This window comes from Chamaea fasciata, unplaced genomic scaffold (genome assembly GCF_029207755.1).
Source record: "Chamaea fasciata isolate MVZ Bird 193981 ecotype frontalis unplaced genomic scaffold, bChaFas1.0.hap1 SCAF_26, whole genome shotgun sequence".
Classification (NCBI taxonomy): Eukaryota; Metazoa; Chordata; class Aves; order Passeriformes; family Sylviidae; genus Chamaea; species Chamaea fasciata.
Window position 1 is genome coordinate 1,484,905 of NW_027094111.1, and position 21,848 is coordinate 1,506,752.

General features: G+C 58.1%; 1 protein-coding gene across 1 annotated transcript; it reads left to right on the top strand.

Annotated features, from left to right (window-relative positions):
* The first annotated feature begins 11,046 nt into the window (after positions 1 to 11,046).
* HEYL (hes related family bHLH transcription factor with YRPW motif like) lies at positions 11,047 to 19,798 on the top strand. Its single transcript, XM_066204467.1, has 5 exons — positions 11,047 to 11,430; positions 14,827 to 14,893; positions 15,255 to 15,338; positions 15,813 to 15,894; positions 17,268 to 19,798. The coding sequence occupies exons 1-5, from the start codon at positions 11,351 to 11,353 to the stop codon at positions 17,936 to 17,938; spliced, it is 984 nt and encodes a 327-aa protein (XP_066060564.1). The 5' UTR covers positions 11,047 to 11,350; the 3' UTR covers positions 17,939 to 19,798.
* Positions 19,799 to 21,848: the final 2,050 nt, after the last annotated feature.

Genomic DNA, 21,848 nt, shown 5'->3' on the forward strand with positions numbered 1-21,848 from the left:
CAGCTCTGGCGCCGGCTCCTCCCTGCCGATGAGGGGAACAGATGGACTTGAGGGGAAGCAACAAATTCTCCATCCATCACCAAATATAGCCAAGGAATGTCCGTAGGCCCCAGGGCAGCGTCCCTGCTACGGGTCTTCATTTTAAGGGATGGATGGCCCTCAGCAGAGCAGCTCCTGCTTTGCTGGAATGCTTTCCCCCTCAGCCCCATCCCTGATCCTGCTGCGTTCTTCCACCAGATGCTTGGAGGGAGGGGAAAAAAAAAAATTAAAAAAAAAGCAAATTCCAGCCCAGATTCCAGCCTGTGATACACCAGGGAAAATCCAGGTGCGTCCATCCCGTCGTGGGAGGTCGGGGTGTCCACGGCGAAGCCAAAAGCTGCGAGGACAACCCCAAACAACCAGCCCTTGACTGGGAGGGTTGACGCTGAGATCAGGCAGGGGCAGGGGGAGGTTTGTGCAGGTGGATTTGGGATGCCTGGCTCGGCTTTGCTGCAAGCCTGAGGTTTTGATTCTGCTGCCTCTTTTCCAAGCTTTTTTTTCTTTTTTTTTTCCCCTTCATCAGGCATGGCAGGGCTTTGCAGGGAGCGTGCTTTGAAATAAAGCCCGTGGAGGAGGAGGAGGCGGAGGCAGAGCTGGTGGGAATTATGCTGCCACTCAGCAATTGTCAGCACAGATGTTCCCGAGGTAATCGCGGCCCTGAATAGCAGGAGCTGCTTTTCATGAGGAATCCAGGATTTAACCCCCAGAAGTTGTGGGGTGACTTGAGAGAGTGGGACACCCCTGATGAACGTGGCAGGGAGGTCGGGCAGAGCGAGGACTCTGCTCTCCTGGTCCTTTGGGTGCTCCAGGCAAGTTGTGACATCTCCCTGCCTCAGTTTCCCCGTGGCTGTGACAGAATCACAGAATCCCAGACTGGTTTGGGTCGGAAGGGACCTTAAAGCTCATCCAGTGTCACCCCCTGCCATGTGCAGGGACACCTCCCACTATCCCAGGGTGCTCCAAGCCCCGTCCAGCCTGGCTTTGGAGACTTCCTAGGATGGTGAGTCCAAAACTGACGAGTGATCCAGAGGGAATGGAGGATGATTCCAGCTCCTTAGGGAGGGAAAGCAGAAGCCCGGGAGTGCTCTGGAGTGCAGTGGAACCCCTGCAGATCCTGCAAATTCATGTCTGTCCTGTGGCCCAGGTGGGAACTCCTCTGCAGCGCGTTTAGCTTTACATCCCGAGCAGGAACCTGCAGCCATCCCAGGGGGATAAAATGTCAGGGCAGGGGAGCTGGTGACAGGGTGACAGAAACACCCGGAGCTGGAAGGACAGATAAGGGGACCTGGCGGCAGCAGAACAAGCAAAGGCCACTTGCTATCAGCGCCGGCGGGGCCGTGCCAGGATTTGAGCAGCCCCGGCCATCTCGTCCCTTCGACACCGCTATTTTTAGCCGGTGGCTGCTGACACCTCTGTCACCAGCGCCTAAAATGGTCCCCCCTGAGCTCACCCAGGGCCACCCCGCGCCGCCGAGGCCACCAACGAAGCCGTGACTCAACGGGGTGTGTGTGGAGCCGCTGGCTGGCGGAGGCAGCCGGAGCCTCCCGCTGCCAAGAGGCAGCTCCGTGCTGGGCCAGCTCCTCGGGAGATGCTCCAGAAGGTTTGGGTTTAGGGCCTGGCCCCTCTCCAGGAGGAGTCAGTGGGGTATGTGCACCCACCTTCCACCTCGCCCCACCTTCCACCTCGCCAGAACTGGGAATTGTCCAGCCCTGGCTGGGAATCGTGGCTGGCCCTTGGTGTTGGTCCTTAAGGGATGTCTCTGCGGGGGTGAGCTTCCACCCACGCTGGTGGGAATAACCCTTTGGCTCCTGGGCTGCAGCAACACACGAGAGGGCAAAGAGCTTGGAACCACAGAGCAAACCCACCCTGTTCCCTGCCTGGAGATTCCCCTTTTATAAAAAAACGGCCTCGTTTTCCCAGTTGTGCCCAAAGCTGCGAGCGACGGAGGCGGAGATCTCCCTGTCCTGGCGTTTTCCCATTCCTGCAGCCAAGGCTCCGTTACCGGGGCTGCACTTCAAAGCTTTGCTGGCAGCGCTGTGCCGGATGGGGCTGTGCCATAATCCCCCCTGGGAGGAGAGCAAAGCACAGGACGGGGGGCTCTCAGGATCTTCTGGGGCTGGAGAGGGATTTGGACGAGGGCGTGGAGTGATGGGGTGAAGGAGAACGGGTTTGAACTGAAGGAAGGTGGGTTTAGATTGGATATTGGGAAGAAATCCTTCCCTCTGAGGGTGGTGAGGCCCTGGCACCGGTTGTCTGGAGAAGCTGCGGATGCCAGGGAGGATAAATGAGGGAAAACCGGCTCCCACTGCACTGTGAGGGAAGCTTGGCTTCCCCGACCTGCGCGGACTTTTGGTGGGAACTGGAGCACGGGTGGATGCTGTTGTCCGTGCTGGAATTCCTGATGGGGATGCGTTTGCCCCAGGGAACATTTCTCGTGGGGACAGGGACAGGGACAGCTGTGGTGCAGAGCAGGTGCCACGAGAGGGCGGGGAGGGCTGCGCGGTGCCGCCGGAGGTGACCTGGTGGCCGATGTCCCCCTCCTTGGTGCCCTAAGTGGCATCACCACCTTCCACGGGGCCACCTGGTGCTCCCTCCCTTCAGGTGCGTGTTTGGGGCGTGTGAACGGGCAGCTCTGCCTCAGCACAGCCCCGGGGGCCACCTGAGCCCCCCGGACTGTCCCCAACCCACCCCCGTGCAGGGTTTGACCTCCACGGGGAGGGGCAGCTCCTTGAAGCCCACCAAGATGCACACGCAGAGATTTTCCTCAGTGCCACCTCGGGCGTGGGAGACACGTCCTCAAATGCCATCACGGGCACTTTGTCACCCAGGGTGACCTGGTTGGGGGGGGCTGTGGGGCCACCCCTTGTGGCAGGGGTGGGGTGACCGGGGGCTCGTCCTGCTGGCTGCACAAACAGGCCCTGCTTCCTCGCCGGCCTCCTCCAGGTGCGGCTGGGAATCATTAGGAGCTCTCCGCGCCGGCTGAGTGTGGGAACTGGAAGAGAAAGCTGGAGAGAGGCCTTCTTTCATCTCCCCACTCCCTCCTCCCCCCGCGTCTGCCAAGCCTGGCTTCCTTTTGAATCCTTTAGCTTGTGCCAAGCGAGGGAAAAGAGGAGGGGGGGGGAAGAAAGAGAAAAAGGGCAAAAAAAAAAAAAAAAGCAACAACCACAGGAATGTGTCCAGGGATCTGGCTTCATTCAGGCTGCCGAGCCCTGAATACCCCGGCTCCACTCTGGGAGCTGGAGGGAGGGCAGCAGCGGGAAAACAAACTGGGAAGCGCAGTGAGTGTCACCACAGGGAGTGGCAAAGGGTGACAGGGAGGGGGACACGTCCCCTGGAGTGGTACCAGGGGCTTGGGAGCACCTCAGGGTCAGGGTGCCACAAGTCCCACGCCGGGAGCAAAGCTCCCCTGTCTGGGTGAATCCATGTTCCATCCTGGGATGGGATGGGTCCTGTTCCATCACCGTGGGGACGTGGTGCCCGTGTGCCAGGCCTGCTGGCAGGGAGGGCTCCCGGGGAGTCTGGGAGCCTTTCCTCCAGCACATCGCGAGAAGGACGGTTTTTGACTCGCTGCCCTCTTTATTCCCAGCAAATTAATAATTTCCTCTCGTGGCAGCGGCGTTGGCCTGTGCGAGTGCGTGCGCTGGTGGCTCCCACTGCCTCTCCCCCCTCCCGGAGGCTCTGTGCCGCACCTCCCTCCATCCTCGTCCTCAGCTGGGCTCCTTCCAGCTGCGCAGAGCTGTCAGATCCAGCCCAGCTGTGCCGGCCGCGGCCTCGGGAGCATCCCGGCGGGAGCAGGGGCCCGGCTGTGAACTGATGATGCGAGTGCCGGAGGTGGCGGGGAAGCGCCTTGGGTGGCGGCGAGGGAGGCGCAGCTCCAGGAAGGAGCTCCCGCCGCCTCTTGGCTTCGCAGCCGCTCTGGCAGCGCTCGGAGGAACGGGGGGAAAAGGAGGCGAGGGAGCCACCAGCGCACGCCGGACTCTGTCCTGGAGACACGGGGCAGCTGCCGGACAATCCCAGCTCGGGATGGGAGCACTGGTCAACCCCGGCAGAGCGCCTGGCAGCCACCTGGGCATGGCATTTGTCACCCGAGTCCTTGCAGAGCTTCCCCACACGCTCGCCGGCCGCTCCTCCCCGTGTGCCATGAGCATCCCATCCTGCGGGGAAGGCGCTCCCGGCGCTGTCCGTGTGTCCGGCCGGGGCACAGACACCTCTCCCCTGCGCGGTATCGGCAGATCTGCTGGGAACGCCAACCATTCCTCGGGCAGCCATTGTGTTTTGTTCCTTATTTATATCCCCGGGGTGGTGCCACAGGTGGGCGATTGTTCCAGCTGACAGCCTGGAAGGCGAAGGAACGAGGCTGAGCTTCCTGCTATTCAATTAGAGAAAGTGAGCATTCGGCAGCAGCTGCTGGCTGCTGGCAGGAGCCGAACCCGCCGCGGTGGGCGCGGGGAAAGGCAGGAAAAGCTGCCTGGTGCCGCGGGCACAGCGGGTTCCGAAACACCTCTGGCTGCCGCCGCTCTCTCCTGGGTTTGTTGGTTATTTTTTGGGAGGAGATTTCCTGATCGAAGCAGCTTCGACGGAGCAGAAGTCGGATGAGGAGGAGCTGGGAAAGGGGCTCAGCCTGGAGAAAAGGGGGGTCCCCTGACTCTCCCAGGGGACGGGGTGAGAGGAAATAGCATCAGGTTGTGCCAGGGGAAGTTTAGGTTGGATATTAGGAAAAATAATAATCTTCACTGAAAGGGTGGTCAGGCATTGGAATGAGCTGGAATCACCATCCCTGGAGGTGTTCCAAAAACACGTGGATGTGTTTGGGGGACATGGTTTAGTGGAGAGCACAGCGGTGCTGGGTTAATGGTTAGACTCGATTTTAAGGGTCTTTCCCGACTTTAATGACTCTGTGGGAAGCACCAGCATGGAAAACAGCAGCGTGTGGTGGTGGGGGACGCTTTGAGTGGGGAGAGGCCAGGCCAGGAGGCAAAGCCAGGAGCTCGAAGTGCCGGAGGGAGCGGAGCGGCTTCCCCCCGGGCCAGCCCGAGCGCTGCAGCTTCGCTTCTGCCCTGAACTCTTCGTGATCCCTGACCCTGGGGCCTCTGCGGCAGAGGGCTGGTGGCTTTGGATGAGCACTTCCCCTCCTCTGTGCTGGAAGGGCCAGGGGATGATCCCTTCCCCTCCTCGTCCCTGTTTCCCCAGACATGTCTGTGCTCCCTCCCGGAGGGCGGCAAGGGAGGAAGGAGTGTGTGCTCCTGTGAGCTCCACATTGGGAACAAACCTCTCCCCCTCTCCCCCTGCACTGCCTGGGCCCCCTCTGAGGCACCCAGGGCCTTGTGGAAACCCCGGCAGCACCCAGGCTGCAGCGAGGCCTTCAGGATCTCCACGTGCCAGGAGCCCAAGGCGGTCTCTGCTCCATTTCCTCCCCTCACTCTTCCCCTCCTGGGGCCGATCCAATTGGAGAAGAGCCTCCGCTGCCACCTCTCCCTGCCCCTTCCCCGTGCCATCTGTCCCCAGCGCAGTGACATCCTCACTGGTGGCATTCCCTCTCTCGCACCCCGCAGCTCCCTGTTTTTATTCCCTCCGTTTCCGCGGGCTCGGGGTGTCTCCCAAGCTGGTTGCGACCATCGGGGCTGCAGTTGGAATCCGCTCGGCACGGCGGCAGCGCACGGAGAGCCCCACATGCCTCCACGCGCGCCAGACCCCGCAGCTCCGTCACCCTGCCCCTGCGGAGAGTGGGACCAGGCTGAGCTCAGCACCTCGCACGAACATCCACAGGCCGGTGGGGAGGTGACACTCCGCAGCCGAGGCAATCGGCAGCAATTAGCCCCTTTTGGGAAACGCTGCGGAGGCTTTTTCCGTGCGTGCCGATGCTTTGGAAGTGACGGAGGGTGGGTTGGACGTGCCAAACCACCGGCCGCGTCTGAGCGAGTCTCGGTGCCTCGTGTCACTTCCAGGAGGCTGGGAGGGCTCGGGGGTGATGCCTGTGAATGTTAAAGGCGCTTGTGTACCCAAGCAGCTCAGGCACATGCTGTCGTTGCCTCTGCGGTGCCATCTGGCCAGCAGCAACGCAGCTAGAACCGGGGCTGTGCGCAGGAGAACATTTTACAACAGAAAGCAATTAACAGAATAAAGCCCTTTTTAAAATCCAGTAATTAAAAACAGTCCCTCCCCCTTGTTTTCCTTTTAAGCTGAAAGTTGCTGTTTACTCATTTGCTTTACAAAGTGTGCCTTGTTGTGGCTTCAGAAGAAATGAAAGTTTGAAGTGGTTAGAGAAGAAAGGCTTTGGGGCTGGTGCGTTCCAGGCAGGGCGGAGGGGCAGGGGCTCTCCAGCCCGGCTTGTTTGTATTTGTTCTTGTCTACTCACAAGATCGCTAAACACACATTTAACAAGTGGTGAAACCGTCTACCAGCCCGATCTCTCCCAGGGTTCATGAGAAGAGGCCTGGCACATTAGCATTGCTGGGGGAAGGGGAGGGGGAGGACAGGCCTTTTGAAGGGTTGGTGTTTTGGGGCTGAGCGAGGGAAGGGCTCCTTGCGCAGGCCAAGTCCCAAACAAAGGCATTGTGTTCCCCGGAGCCCTGGGGACTGGCCCCGGGGGAAGGCCAGGACCTTGCCTCACCAGCCACGGGTTTTCCCATCCCAGCTCCTCTTGTTTCCTAGCACGGGTGCAGCCCTGAGGCCATCCAAGGCTTTCCAGAGGCCAGAGGTGGGAGCTGGCACCTCCAAGGCCGGCTCATCCCATCCCTGAGAGCGAGAGCCAAGGAACCCAGGGCTGCAGTGGTCATGCGGGCCATCCTGTGCCACTGCAGCTCACCTTGTCCCCACCACCCTCACCTTGTCCCCACCACCCTCACCTTGTCCCCATCACCCTCGCCTTGTCCCCACCACCCTCACCTTGTCCCCATCACCCTCACCTTGTCCCCACCACCCTCACCTTGTCCCCATCACCCTCGCCTTGTCCCCATCACCCTCACCTTGTCCCCACCACCCTCATCTTGTCCTCACCACCCTCACCTGGTCCCCATCACCCTCTCTGCACACAAAATACCAGAGGAGCAGCCCAGTGACCAGTGGCAACAAGTCTTTTGTCCACTCTGTGTGGCCACAGGTGGCTCCTGGACAAGCAGTGACCCTGTCTCTTGGCAGGTTTGGTGCAATATTAATTATCACTCGTTGTGGTTTCTCTGTCAAGTGAGCGCCCAGGGCAGCAGCAACACCATGATGGGGAAACTGAGGCACGTCAAGGGCCTAACCCGCTGGTGGTGTCTGGTGCTGAACCATCAGGATGTTCTGCTGATTCCAGAGCAGGATGGTGATCCTGACCCTTGCTGTCCCTCAACCCCACTGGCCTGGTGACACAGAGTGGCACAGGCTCAAGGGGACAGCAGCAGCTCCAGGGTGTCCCAGCTGTGGCAGGTGCAGCCTCGTGGATCCCAATCCCATGGGATTTGCAGGGCTCAGCCCCATTCCCAGACCCGCCGTGGGGCAGTAGGTGTGAGGACACAGACAACCCTGCCAGGGTGGTGAGGGCAGCGCCGAATTTCAGCTCCAGGATCTGCCCTGTCCCTGCCTGGGGAAGGGTGAGGCCACGGGTTTGTGGGAAAATGTTGTTTTTCCCTCCCCTGGACTGCCCGTAGCAGTCGGCTGGGCGGGCTCTGGATTGCGTGGGCCGGGGAAGTGGGGGGGAGTTTGCAATTGTGGTGCCTCTGGCTTGGAGCAGAGCCACGGCAAACAATCCTCTCCTGGCCCTGCTCCAGATCTGACAAAGCACGGAGGTGATACCGTATTCATCCCTCCACGCTTTCATCCCAAATCACCTCCTGAAAGCCCTGCCTGGTTCTCCTGCCTCTGATGGATCTGCTTAGCCCACAGAGCGAGGCGGCCTGTCCACACACAGCCAGGAATCCTGTCCAGCATCCCTGTGAGGCCTCTGCTTGGGAAATTACAGCTGTGGCTCTGGCAGGCGGCGGTGGGACCTGAGGTTAGGAGGTGATGCTGACTGAAGATGTGAGGACAGGGCATTCCAGGCATGCACGGGGTTAAACCAGAGGTGTCAGTTCACGGGGAGGTAACAGATAAGTCCTGCTCCTCGGCTGCCTCTGGCTTTCCAGAAGCCTTGCCCTCCCTCCCACATTCCAGCTGCTGCAGCTTTTCACAGCTGGCCGCTCTCCTGGGACGTTTCCCAGAGCTGGGAAGGCGGGAGGGGAGGGAGCAGCGTGGTCCCAGCCTGCGAGGGGGGGGGTTGGTGGCTGGGCTGATCATCACCCCTCCAGGGACACTTAGTCTGGAGCCCTTCATCCCCAGGACAGGCCTGGCACAGGCAAACCAAGGCAATCCCAGGTCCCTGGCAGGGATCCACCCTCAGTCCTGGCCCGGAGAGTTTTTCCTGCTGCAGGGAAGGGACATCAATCTTTGCAGCTCACTTATTCCTTGGCCTCTGAAGCAGGGTAGCCAATTAGTGCTGGGTGTGATGGATGGCTTAGCCCCGTCCTCGTGACACCCATCCTCTGGAAACAGTTCCCACCGCGGAGAGGCACAGCCAGCCCGAGCAGGGGACAGCTCTCACCGGCTCCTCAGTCCCTGAGGGTCTCACGGGGGTCCCAGGGACGGGGACAGGCACGGCAGCAATGCTTGCTGTGATTCCACAGGGGAAACAGCCCCGAGCACGGGGCCAGCGCTGTTAATTCAGGGCTTGGGGAGAGATTTCCTCTGATAATTCCCTGGCTTGGCTGTGGCAGAGCCGGGAGCTCTCCAGGGAAGAGCAAAGCAGAGGTTGGTCACCCACTGCTTGCGGCTCCGCTCTCGGGGTCACTGTACTGTGGGAATTGGCTGCAAAGACGCCCAGGGAGAGGCCAGGAGGGGCTGAACCCCCATTTCTGCACCCCAGCTCCCCTTGCCTGCCGTGGGGGAGGTCTGGCTGCTCCCTCCTGTGGGACACGGGTGACTCTCCCAAAATCCAGCTCCCCTCAGGCAGCTAAGCCCGTTTAATCCCTCCCTGTCGTCTCCACTGAACCGGGCCCTGAGGGGTCTCTGCTGCATCTGGGGGGGTTCAGATGCCCCTCACAATCCCCCCCTGGGCTCCCTGGGGTCGATTATAAACGGCTCTCCAGGAGCACAGGCTGGAGAACGGATCCGATTACAGGAGAAGTGGGTTTCGGGGGCCCCCGCTCTGTTCGTAATGAAGTGTAATCCTAGAAAAACATGTTGCCAATTACACTTCAATTGAACCCAGATAATGATGCTTAGACAGGGCCCAGAAAAGATGGAGTCTGGACAGTGAATTCCTTTCTAATGGAGAAGAAAAGTGTTCCTCTGTGGCAGGTCTGGGCTCGGCTTGGTTCAGGCTTGCTGTGATATGAATAAGAGCCTGAAACAACCAATCTCGGGAACCCATTTAAATGGTTTTATCAGTGGAAAGAGTATTAATCTCTCAAAAACACATGTTTATGGGAAGTTTGGTTTGGTGATGTATGTGTTTCTAACTGAAATCACTTTGGAAAGGGAGGAGGAGCTGGTCTCAAAACTGCTAAAATAACACTTTTCTAATTCTCCTGGTTCAAAGTAACTTTTCATTTGGAAATGTAAGCTAATAACAGCTCGGCTTCTTGACCACTTCTCATAGTGAAAACAAAACACCAGAATTACAGTAACAGAGTGCTGTGACCTAAAGCAAAGGTTTTACTCCCCTTTTCCAGTTTACAAACACCGCCGAGATGTCAGTTTTGCGCTCCAGCCCAGGACGGCTGGTTCAGGTCCCTGCTGCTTCACTTCAGAAGGGAGCATGGTGCGGTTCAGTCCCAAAAACTGCTCGAGAAGTGGCGGGGGGAGCCGTGCTTCGCTGGGCTGGGGCAGGCGTGGGCGAAGGGCAGGCAGGAGCCGGGATTTGGCCTTTCCGGAGCTGCTGGCGAGGCGCTGGGGAATCGCAGACACCTCGGTGTTGGCGGGTGCGGCGTGGGTGAGCTGGCAGAGATGGCTGAGGGAGATAAGGGAGCACCCCGGGAGGCCACGGGGGACGGGCGGCTTGGCTGGCCCGAGCGGCGACGGGCTCTTATCGCCGCCGCGGTCTCTGCAGAAGGGCTTTGGGAAACCCACGTGTTGCCAGATCTCAGCGCTGATTATTTTCTTCAAAATAAAAGGCATTATTTTCGTACTGGGAACCTCCACTTCAGCGCTCTCCCTCCTCCCCTTCCCTCTGTCTCTCTCCCACACGCACACACGGTTTTTTGGGCTTTTTTTTTTTTTTTTTTTTTTTTTTTGCTGCCTTGGGGGGGATTTTAGCAGCGCAGGGCTCTGAAAAACAGATTCCTGCCTCCTTCCTGCAGGAGCGGGGAAAGGGAGATGCTCCCTCGATGCTGGGCTCGTGGGTTAAAGTTTCCAGCGTCGTGGAAAGAGACCAGAAAACAACGATTCATCCCAGTGTTACAAAGCCTAAAGTTGGGCTTCGGCCGTTTCGTTGTCACGGGGTAAGGTGTCAAACGCCCTGGCAGCGGCCGTGAGCTGGCACTTGAGGAGGCTCCCAAGGCTGTGGGAGCGTGGCAGGGGGCCGAGCTCCCGGCGGGACCACCGCGGTGCGGTGCCAGACGTGGCCCGAGCGCGGTGCCACCGCTGCCACCGCGGCCCTGGGCAGCGGCCGCTGATTAATCCCAGTCGAGGGCCCTTTGAGCGGCGTCCTCAAACAGCACGGCGCTTCGAAATGAAGCCGGTTTTCCATCCGAGCCGCGAGCCTGCGAAGTGCCTGCGCCGCGCGGAGCCGGGCAGACATGTGTGTGCGTGTGGGGCTGGATGTTGATTTTTCCCTGAAACAACTCAAGGCTTTATCAGTCCCATCTCTTTCCCACGGTTTTCTGTTGCCAGTGAGGTCACTGGTCCCTTTAAACTGGGGCTGAGGCCAATGTGCAGCGGGTGGAAGGGGGGCCGTGGGCAGGAGGGGGGGGGGGGACATGAGACGGTTCACACAGACTGTTCCTTTTACAGGAAGACTTGGGATTTCGACCAGCGAGCGGGAGGAGGCGGAGGGGCGAGGGGGGGCCCTGGGAACCGGGGAGCGCCGGCGCGGCCGCGTAATCCGTCACTCCCGGGAGATGGTGGCTCATTAACCCATTACCCGGGAGGTGGGGACGTGCCGGGAGGGAGCCAGGGAAGGAGAGCCGAGGGTGGGAGAGGCAGAGCGGGCAGGGGAGGAGCCGTGCGGGGCCGGAGCGGCGGAGCCCGGGCAGGGACGCAGCAGTGCCCCGAGCACCGGCGGGCAAGGACGGCGGCGGCCACCGGGGCCACGCGTGGGGCAACCTCGCCGAGCCCAGCGGCCTCTCCCCCCGCCAGGATGAAGCGGCTCTGCGAGGAGAGCTCGTCCGACACGGAGTCTGACGGCACCATCGACGTGGGCCGGGAGGAGGAGTACAGGTGAGGGCAGGCTCCGTCCCACGCGGGTTTTCGGGGTCTCGGCACCGCTCCCCCCCGAGCCGCTCGGGGCGGCAGCGCTCGGTGCCTACCGGGGAGGGCACCGGGGCACGGCACGGGAGGGCACCGGCGCTGCCACCGCCGCTCCGGGAAATCCCTCGCACCTCGTTTAACCCCTCGGGGTCGCGCTGGTCCTGCGGGGGGACCGGCAGGATGACTCCAGATTGCCGGCCAGGGCTGGTGCCGGTCATGGGGCTGACCCCGCAAGGAAACCGAAGTGGCCGTACAAGTGTTAAAGCTGTTAGGAGCTTCAAGAGAATCCCTTGCCCTGCCAGGTGGGAGAAGGGCAGTAGGAGCCCGTTCTCTGCACCCCAAAATGGGGCAGCCCCACACCCCTGCAGTCGAGGCCCCCCAGGCAATGTGGGCAAAACCGGGTGGTTTAGCATGAGAAAAACGCTTCTGCTCTGCTGATGCATTCGTAACGCACCAGCTGGGGCTGTGATGTGTTCGGGAGGGAGCCCGGGCAGGGAAGGGCTGCCCTGGCGCTGCCCCTCGGCAGAGCAGCTCTCAGGCTCTGTCCCATCGATGCCGAGCTGCGCTTTCAGCTCTGGGGCTTTGCTGTCTGTGAGGGAATGGTGAGGGCAGGAGCCGTGTGTGGTTCCCCAGGCCATGCCCTCAGGCTCCCCTGGCACCGGGCGTCCCCAGCGCCGCTGGCAGCCCGTGTTCCCAGGCTGGGTCAGCCCTCCCAGGCTCCGAGGCTGCAGGCGGCACAGGGGATGAAGGAAAGGCTCTGTTATTTGTTCCCATCCAAAAATCAGCTGCTTTTGAACTCTTGTTTCGGTAGCCAAGTGTCCCCCCCTCCCTCCCTCTGCATCCAGCGAGGCCTTGGGTTAATTCATTCCCTCTTGCTCTTTGGTATCCTGAGTGGAGGAACTGCCTGCCTGGTGCCAAGCTCAGGTTCTCATGGGACTAAATCCATGAATCTGCTTCTGATACAGTCGCGGCAGAGTCGGGCACATCTTTCACAAAATGTCCTGCAGAAATTCCCTGAGCCCTTCTGCAGTTTCCAAGTGCATCAATATTTAAGCTGCTTTCCTGCTGCAGGTGAAATATATCCCACCTCTTCACATCAGTGCAGCACAGAGTCCATAGGACCCCGAGGGGTAAAATACCGGAATAGTCACAATATTTTATTTCGGTGACCAGTAATGATGAACTTTTAATCTCTCTCCGGTGCTGCTAATGTGTTTGCCTTCTCGAGGCAGTGGTAGAACCAGGCTGGCTGTGATCTGGGGATATTTGTATAGGTGGATGCTGTTCCTCATGTCACGCAAATCCACGGCCAGAAGAGTTGTTCCTGCCCTGCTGAGGTCACACCCCAAGTAATGCCATCCTGCATGGGATGCTGGTGCACCCAGAAAAATCAGACACTTCCAGGCGGGGAGTGAGGAGGAGTGATTAGAGCAGAGAGAGGCTGCCTGCCTGGGGTTCCCAGCCCATTACCCATCGGTTGAGTGCTTTGGGCAAACCAGTTTCCCTGTAGTGAGGGGATGAGTCACGCCGGGTGTGAGGCTTGGATCGGTGCACGGAGCAAGTTTAGGCTCCGGGGTCACTGCAGAAGTGCAAGATCTGCTCAGTTCACAGCCAAAGCTGTGCTGTGGATGATAAAACCAAGCAAAGAGCTAATGCAGAAATTTGAATCACCAGAGAATACACTCACACTGTCTTTAATGTGGTTCAGATCCACCAGATGTATTTTTTTAAGTAGATTTTGCAGTGAGATGGGTGTTGATCTCCACATCTGGACCTGAAGCTCACAAAGAGCAATGCATCCACACTGCTCTGCAGAGAGAATTTCAAAAATCACTGTTCTTCTTTGGGTGCCTGCTTTGCATATCCAGGTGAATTCAGCACCTTCCCCCCGCACCTAAAACGCCCCAGTGTCCACGCAGAGCCCATTTTCACACCAGAATTGCTCATTCTGTGTGTGTGTGTGTCTGCGTAGCTGGTGATGCGTGTTAGTACCTGTGGAGCCAGCCAGCACCTCTGCCCAGAGAGAGCCCACCCAGCAGACATTCAAATAGGGGACCTGTATGGAGATGAGCAGGGCAGGCAGTAGAAGAACGTGTTATTGTGTAAAACCACTTCAGAAAGTGCCTCGCTTGGGCCTATTTTTAATAGGCTGAGCTGGGTCTAGTTTTTGGCTGTCTGCAGACAGTCTGTGCAGGAAAATCCTTAATAGGCTCCTATTAAAATGCTTCGTCAAACCGAAAAAAACCATTTGGATTGGGGTGAGCCCAAGTGTCCCTTTTCCAGATTTGGGTGTCTGACACGAGCTCTGGTCCCTGCGGCGCTCTGGGCTGGCCGGGATTGCAGGCGGGTGCGTGTTCACATCCCTGCTCCGAGTTTCGTAAGGCGCAGGAAGAGCCCTGAGCCAGCTCCGCTTTCCAGAGGGACAAACCCTGCTTGGGGGAGGTGGGAGGTGGCCCAGCCAGCCTCATCCCCCTCCTCAGCCACGGGGGTCTTGCTCCAGGGAGTTTCCCACGCTCGGTTATCCATGGTTGTGGAGACTTCACCTCCATGGGGACCTAAGGGTTGAACTTTGCCTCCCTCTGCATGTCTAGTGCTGACCTTTGGTGCCTTTAGCCTGCTGGTTTGTGGGGCCCTGCTCCTTAGCCTGTCCCCACGATGTCCCTCGTCCCCTGAGCAGAGCTGTGAGCCGGCAGGAGGGTCCCTGCTCTGTCACCTCCTGCCAGTTGTCCTCCCTGCCCAGCTCCCGGCCCCTCTCTGAATGGTTCAGGGGTGTCCGTGAGTTCGGAACATCCCAGCCCACCCCGAAAATTGTGGTTTGGGAAGCAACTCTCTGGGAAGCCCTCAGAAACCACATCAGTGCCACCACTGGCCTCACCCTGAGGAGCAGCCAGCCCTCCCGGGGTGGGAGCTGGGATCCCAGAACTCAGATCCCTCCTGCTATCGTGGCTCTGAGATGCAAAGCCCGGCAGACAGGGCGGGCTCAGACACGAGAGACGGGAGGTTCACACACGGAGGAAAAAAAGGCCATGACTCCGGAGCTCAGATCGCTGCTTTTCCAGCCCCGTGGAGATGCCACCACAGATTGGGATTGAAGAATTGTGCCTGGCAGTGGATGGACAGTTTGGTGCAAAATCTATCCCAGGCTGGTGGGAGATTCTCGGAGGGGAGAGACTGGGATTCAAGTCTCTGCTTTGCGCCCCATCCCCAATTCCTGAGCTCTGTGTTGTGGGTAAAAATGAGATGGGAACCACAGAAGACATTTTTTGGGGTGGGGGGAGGAAACTGCAGATGGCAAACGTGTGCAAAACATATGTAAAACAGAGGATGCTCTCCAGCCAGAAGTGATCCCCTCTCCTTCCTTTCCAGCCATGTTTCCAGGTCTGTGTCTCCCACCACGACATCTCAGATACAAGCCAGGAAGAAGAGGAGAGGGGTGAGTGTCCTTTATGACGACCAGGGCAGCTGTGTCCCTTGGTCAGGTGTCCCCCTGGGTGAACTGGGGGGCTGTTGGCCCATCCACGGTGCAAAATCACTTTTACACCCCTCCTGCAGGACTCTCCCCAAAGCCAATTTTATTTTTCCCCAGAGTTTCGTCCTCAAACCTGGCAGAAAAGGGGAGAGCAATTTCCCCTGAGGTTATCACGCCCAAGTTCACGTTTCTTCACTCAGCTTTTGCACCCCCAAAAACATTCGCACCCCAGGGCCCTTCCAAAGCACCTGGAGGGCTTTAGATCTGTCAGCTGTGCCTGTAAGTGACTAAGTTTCTTCTGTCTGCTTGGAAAAATCTCCCTCAGATCATCGAGAAGCGGCGCCGCGACCGCATCAACAGCAGCCTCTCGGAGCTGCGGCGCCTGGTGCCCACGGCCTTCGAGAAGCAGGTGTGTGTTTGGGCAGCGGGGGTGTGTGCTTTTTGTGAGCCCCTGGTGCCCTCCCGCCAGGCCTGCAGGCTTTGGGGTGCAGCTCCCAGAATGAGGAAGGCTGGAGCAAAGCTATGCCTTTCCTATCATCCTCGCTCCGGGGAGTAAGTAGGTGGTGGAAGTGGGGTGGTGTAACGATATTAGCAAATATTCGGGAGCCCTGGGGAGGATGAATTCGATCTAAGCGTTTTGCAGATATGAGGAAGCACAGAAATGGGGATTTTTCAATCTGCATCGGGGAGGAGATCTTTTTTTTTTTCTGCTGGCTTGATGTAAAAAACAGAACCCTGGTGGATGCCCTGCTCCATTCTGAGCACTCCTGGGCTTCAGGGAGGTTTCAGGGAGGAAATCATTGGACAGACCCTGGCTCCTGAGAGGCACAAAGCCCTGGACCATAAAATGACAAATGGCTTTCCCTTTCTGCTCCCAACACAGGGGTCTTCCAAGCTGGAGAAGGCAGAAATTCTACAAATGACAGTGGATCACTTAAAAATGCTTCACGCCACAGGAGGAACGGGTAAGAACTGCTCTCAGGAGCACACGGGTGAGGTGAAGGTGCAAACCTGGAAGGAAAATTCCCCATCAGCAGCAGCAGCAAGCTGCTTCCATCCAGCTCTGCCTGCTTCCCAAGGGAAACGCCTTTTGAGGGAGGGCAGATGGGCATTTTCCTACAGATGGGTCAGCATCCCATGCACCCATTTGGGAGACTGGGGTATGTGGGATGGTGAACCCCCACCCCACAGGGACAGCACTGTCGGTGTCACACCCCCTGCTAAAAGCTGTTTTGCCAGAGGCTCATTTATTCCTGCTCAGAAGTGCGGCCCTGCTTCCAGAAAAACCATATTAAACTCTTTACCTCCTCCCTGGGATACATTTCCTGCGGAGGCTGAATTCTGCATGAGGACTCTGCAAATAAACAAGGCTTTTTTTTCCCTTTCTGTTCTTCTTTTTGTGTGTGTGTGTGTGTGTGTGTCTTGGTTGTTATAAGAAGAGAGAGGGAGCCCTGTGCAAAATTCAACAAAGCTCTTATTTGTACTGAGACCTCAGTACAGACCCTCTGTCCTGTTCCAGTTAACAGGATGGAGATCACAGCTCCAGTAAAGAAGCCTCTGGCTTGCTTACCACCCAGTTTTGGCTTGCTGGGGACATTGCTGGCATCCAGGCTTTGGTTCAGGGCTGTAACTTGGTCTGGAACATTTGTTTAGATATTCAGTTTGACTGCACTGCAACAAAGGGCTGCATTGTCACGAGAGACCCCGTCAAGCACAGTGGTCCAGCGCTTCACTGTGCTCTGACATTCTCCGCTTTATTGCTTATGGTCTCATGAAGCTGCAAGTTGGGAGCAGAAGCCTGAAAATCAGCGGTTGGTTGCTGATTTCTGTGGCTTTGAGATTTCTCAGCCCAGCTGTTTGGGTTCTGCCACTGCCCTGTGACATTGGCTTAAAGGGAGGGTAAATTTTTGGGAGCCAGGCAGAGGGAAGTGGTGCTAAGCTGTGCCTTGAGGGGTCACTGTCCTGAGTGGAATATCCCACTGGCAAAGGCAGCCCAGTAATCCCAGGGCCCATCTAGCCCACGTCTCCAGCAGTGATAACTGATGGAATCCAATAGGAACAAATCCCTCCTTCCTGAGCACAGCTAATGAAACCTCTTACTGGTCTCACACGGCGCAAGAGGCTCCCTGACCCTGGCGGGTTTATCCCGGTGAGATAACCACAGATGCCTCTCTCATGCACGCTCCAGTCCCTTGGGACACCCACTTGGCTGCCTGCTTCAGGAATATCACACGGCAGCAAAGTGCCTCAAGTGAAATACACAGTGCATTTAGAGAGGGTAGCGAAATCCAAGTGCTCTCTGCACGGCCTTACCGTCCCCCATGTCCTCTCCCCGCAGGCTTCCTGGATGCCCGGGCTCTGGCCGTGGATTACCGAAGCATCGGCTTCCGCGAGTGCCTCACCGAAGTTGTCAGGTACCTGGGCATCCTCGAGGGCCAAAACGCTGCCGACCCCATCCGGCTCCGCCTCCTGTCCCACCTGAATAATTACGTGGCGGAAATGGAGCCTTCGCCCGTGGCCACGTCGTCCCTGCTGCCCATCCACACCTGGCCGTGGTCCTTCCTGCACGGCGCCGCCGGCCCGGTGCAGATCCCCAGGAGGGAGGCTGCTCCCGCTCCGGTTGTTTTGACTGCGTCTTCCCTGGCTTACCCCAGCCCTGCAGTGAGGCCGGCCCCTCTGCGCCGCGTCCCCGGAGAGATGCTGCCATCCCGCCGGAGCTTCGTGGCCGGCAGGATGGGCTCCTCCAGCCGGAGGGCCCGGGGTGCCGGCTCGGCCGCAGCCGTGCCAGCCGTGCCCAGGATGCCGTCGCCAGTGGGAGCACTGAGAGAGGCCTCATCCAAGAGCAGCCAAATCGCCACGTTCCTCTTCTCCCCAGGCTCTGCCGGCATCCCTGTGCCGCCAGCTTACGCGGCACCTCCCGTCTTGGGCAGCGCCGCGCAGGGACCAGGGATCAGGGTTGGGACATCCAGGATCTGCCGCTCCTGGGCGACGGAAATCGGGGCTTTCTGACCCTCCCTTCCCCTCCGGAGACAGGAGTTCTCCAGCGCTCGTCGCCCCACAGGGCTGAGAACAAACAAACTCGGTTGAAAAGGCATCTTTCCTGCTTTGCAGAAGCCAAGGATCCGTAGAGAAAATTCTCTCTGCTCTTCCCTCCCTCCTCGCACCGCCCTCCTCGCCTGACCATCGCACGTCCTCTCCCTCGTGACGCCTGCAAGCGTAAATCACAAACAATTCCATGCACTTGTCTGCACGAGGCCGCGCTCCAGACCCTTCTGGCTACGAGGGAGGGGGCACCCGCAGGTCCCAACCCCGTTCCTCCTCCAGCAAACCCCTCTGCAGAACCCGGCCTCGCTCTCCTTTGGAAAACAGCCAGCCTCGAAATACTGTCGTTATTTCCCCGGGGACTCGGAGCTGCCAGCCAGACTCGCTCGTGCTGATTCCCTGCGACGCGTCCCCCCCCAGCTGCAGCACCTAATTTTGGTGTGGCGGGATGGACACAGCTCCCACCCCGTGCCCAGCACTGCTGGCACCCACGAGGCAGGCTCCAGCCCCCCCAGCTCCCGAAGAGAACTGGCTGCCTGCTAATCCCTGTGCTTTCCTCTCTGCATTACCAGCTTTTCCCACTTATGTGCCCTTAAGGTGGAGTGAGGCAGCGGCTTAGCAGGGCTGGTTCCCACAGCCCGGCCGAGATCCTGCTGTGGCTGCAGGGCCCGTGCTGGCTTCCTGGCACAAACCCTGCCTGGGTGCAGCCCCTGCCCCGCACCGAGGTGTGAAGAAGTGAGACAGAGGATTTCAAAGGGACGCCTGTCACGGAGGGGAAGGCTCTGACGGCCAAAGTGAGAAGAAAATGCCTTTCCCTCTGCCAGCCTCCCTGCTGGAGCTGTCTCTCCTCCACCCCCTGCTGAAGAGCTGTGACTGCGAAGGGGGAAAATGGGTCGGAGCAGCCTGAATTTGAAGTGCCTCCCTCACCCTCCCCTCCCACAATGTCTCTGTTTTCTTTCTCCAGCACCATGTTTGGGTCTCACACCTCTCATCCCCCTCCCCGGGCCGGGACCAAAAGCCACTGAGGTGTCACTGCACTTGTCCTGAGTCCTCTGAGAGCTCTCCCTGCCTTGCCCTGTGTGCCCCTAAGTGACTGACACAGCAGATCACACCTCTCTCTGCTCCTGCAGCTGGCCTCCCCTCCTCTTTTCTTTGGGCAGAAAGAACAGAAACTTGAAGCTTTCAAACCACCCTGCCGCTGTGCAAGGTCCTGTGGGTGGCAAGGCAGGGTGTCCCAGTGCTCCCCTTCACCTGCTCCCTGCATTTGTGCCTTGACTTGCTGGGATACGTGTGCAGAATATTCTGGACCCAGCTGCATGCCCAAACGCTTACCCACCTCTACAGCACTCTGACACGGAAAGAGAGAAAAGGTCGGTGCAAAGAAAGGTTAAAAAGTGGGAGAAGATCTCTTTTGAATGGGAGAAACCCTTCCCATGCCTCAGGTCAGAGGTGCAGCCTGTTGGGCTGTGTGGATGAGCTGTTGTTTTCCTTCCTGCAGATGGTATCTGCCATCTGCATGTCAATGTGTGTTATCTGCCGCTGTTTGGGAAGTGAGTCCCTCCCAGTTGTTTTGATGGAAGTCATCGCACTTAATATACAGAAATGCCTCTGCTGCTTCTCACCCTTGTCCTCAAGTGCAGGAATCAGCCAGGAACAACATATTCCCTTTTAATAAAGTCACAGGAGGGAAATCCTCGTGGACCCTGGCTGTTCCTGCAGCTGGTTTGTGCACTAGAGCTCACGGCCTCACTCTACACTGTGCAGTGCTCTTAGATTCACGAGCTGTGACATCAGCAAAGGTGTCAAATAAAGTCTTTCAAAGCCCTGTCCTGGTTGTGAAATGTAGTGTTGAAGTGAATCCGATCTGCTCATCCAGCCTGCCCGGATCACGGCAGGGACCTGTGAAGGTCACTGATGAGTAGTTTTGTGGCAGGTTTTGATTTCTGAAAAGCTTTAAAAAAAAAAAAAAGAGGTAAGGTGCAGCTTTTAAGGTGACATCCTCTCTGATTGTTTTATAGCTCTTGGTCATTCTGGCCCCAAGACTTTTTATTTTGGAAAACGAGTCAAAATCAGCCGGGTGTTCACCAAGGCTTGCCCTGAGATTGGCAATAATCCGCCACTGGAGAAGAAATCATTTCACTTAGGGTCTACAAAAGTGTCAGGGAACAGTTGGGGTCCGGCAGAACCGTGCAGCCAGACCGAGGGCTCGCCCTGGTCTCCTGACCCTTTGCAGCCAGGACCAGAATAACCCCTGTGGCATCTCGCTGTCGGGAAATGCTTTGGACTAAACAAAGAGCCACAGCTGAGAGCCCGTCTCTGTTTTGAGGGAAGGACCAGTAAACGATCCCTCTCCGTGAAAGATGCTTGGGAGAATTTTACTGGGGAATGGTGGGAATTCAACTTCCTTTCCCATAACTCCTTCTCGCTGCAAAATGCCTTTCGAAACCGCCCATAAATTCCCTTCCTTAAGTGCTGTGTGGGGAATTGCTGGAAGGGAGCAACTGCAGCTGTGATGGAGTAATGCAGCATCCGTCTGGAAGCCGGGAGAAACTTCAAGAGCAATAATGGGGCTATTGATGACGGGTCGTCCCGCTGGTGCCTGGGCTGCCCTGACCCGGCTGGAGGGAGCTCTGGTGTGGCCTCGGCCAGAGAGAGAGGAACCAAATTACCCTCCGTGGGAGGCAGGCACACAAACCAACCCCGCGGGCTACAGTGCTAAAACAAAACAGAGACAGTGGAAAACAAAAAAAAATAACAACCCCTTCCTGATCTCCGCGGATCAAACAGGAGCCGGGGTGGGTGGAAGGGCATCGGTTCAGGCCCGTGGGGTTTTCTCCCCACAGCAACACGGTGATTATAGAGCAGTAGCTCGGGACTGCAGCTTCATTTTATTATTTTTTTTTTTCCCAGGGTTTTCTTTAGCCTAAACCCTAATACATCTCGGCAACTTTTGATCTACCTTGCAAGGGAAATCCCCGAACTCTCCGTGCACTCCCTTCATCCTCGTTCTTCAGGCAAAAAAAAAAAAAAAAAAAATATCCTGATGGGGAGGCCTGTGGGAAGGCGTGGGCTGGGTGGCACAGCGGTGTCAAACAAGGCTCCCACCCCGACACGGCTGGAACGAAACAGGGTCCTGATGAACGAGCTTGGAGGGCACGGGGACACTCCCAGGCCGTGGGAGATCTGCCGTGCAGCAGGTGCTCCAGGAGCGAGCCCCGCTCTCCCAAATTCCCCTGCATCAACAATGTCGCTTATCTCAGCCCCGCTGCTGTCTGCCCTGGGTGAAATGTTCTCCCTCCTTTCCGCTCGTGGAGCAATCCCGCCCTGCCATCTGCTGGTGAAATCCTAAAGCCGAGGAGGAGGAGGAGGAGAAATCCTAAACCGGGAGCAGCACTTGGTTGAAAACCCACCGTCTGTGCTGAGAATTGGGTGAGGTTTTAGGGTGACCATCAACGACTGAGGGGCACAGCTCAGACACACGGCAGCCCAGCAGCTTGGGAGGACCCTGGATGACCTTCGGGTCGCCCACCAGCACCATCGATGGGGGGGGATCGGTCGGATAAAGCCTTTAACAGATGTCCCCACTGCTCCAGGCGCTGCTGAAGGTCCTGCTAAAGCCAGCTGGGAGGGTCTCAGGTATCGCTGGACACCAGGAGCAGCTGCACTCCTGTGTTCAGGGCACCGAGAGCAGTGGGGTCCCTGGGGCAGTTTTGTACCCCCAACCCATCCGTCCGTGTGGGGAGTGCAAAGGATGGAGCAGGACACTGTGGCTGTCTGCACAGAGTCCCCGGGGAGGGAACACAAATGTCACTAAATATGTTTCAAATCAGCGCCGTTCGCAGCGTAGCCACGGCGGCTGCTGCAGCCAAAGGGCGTT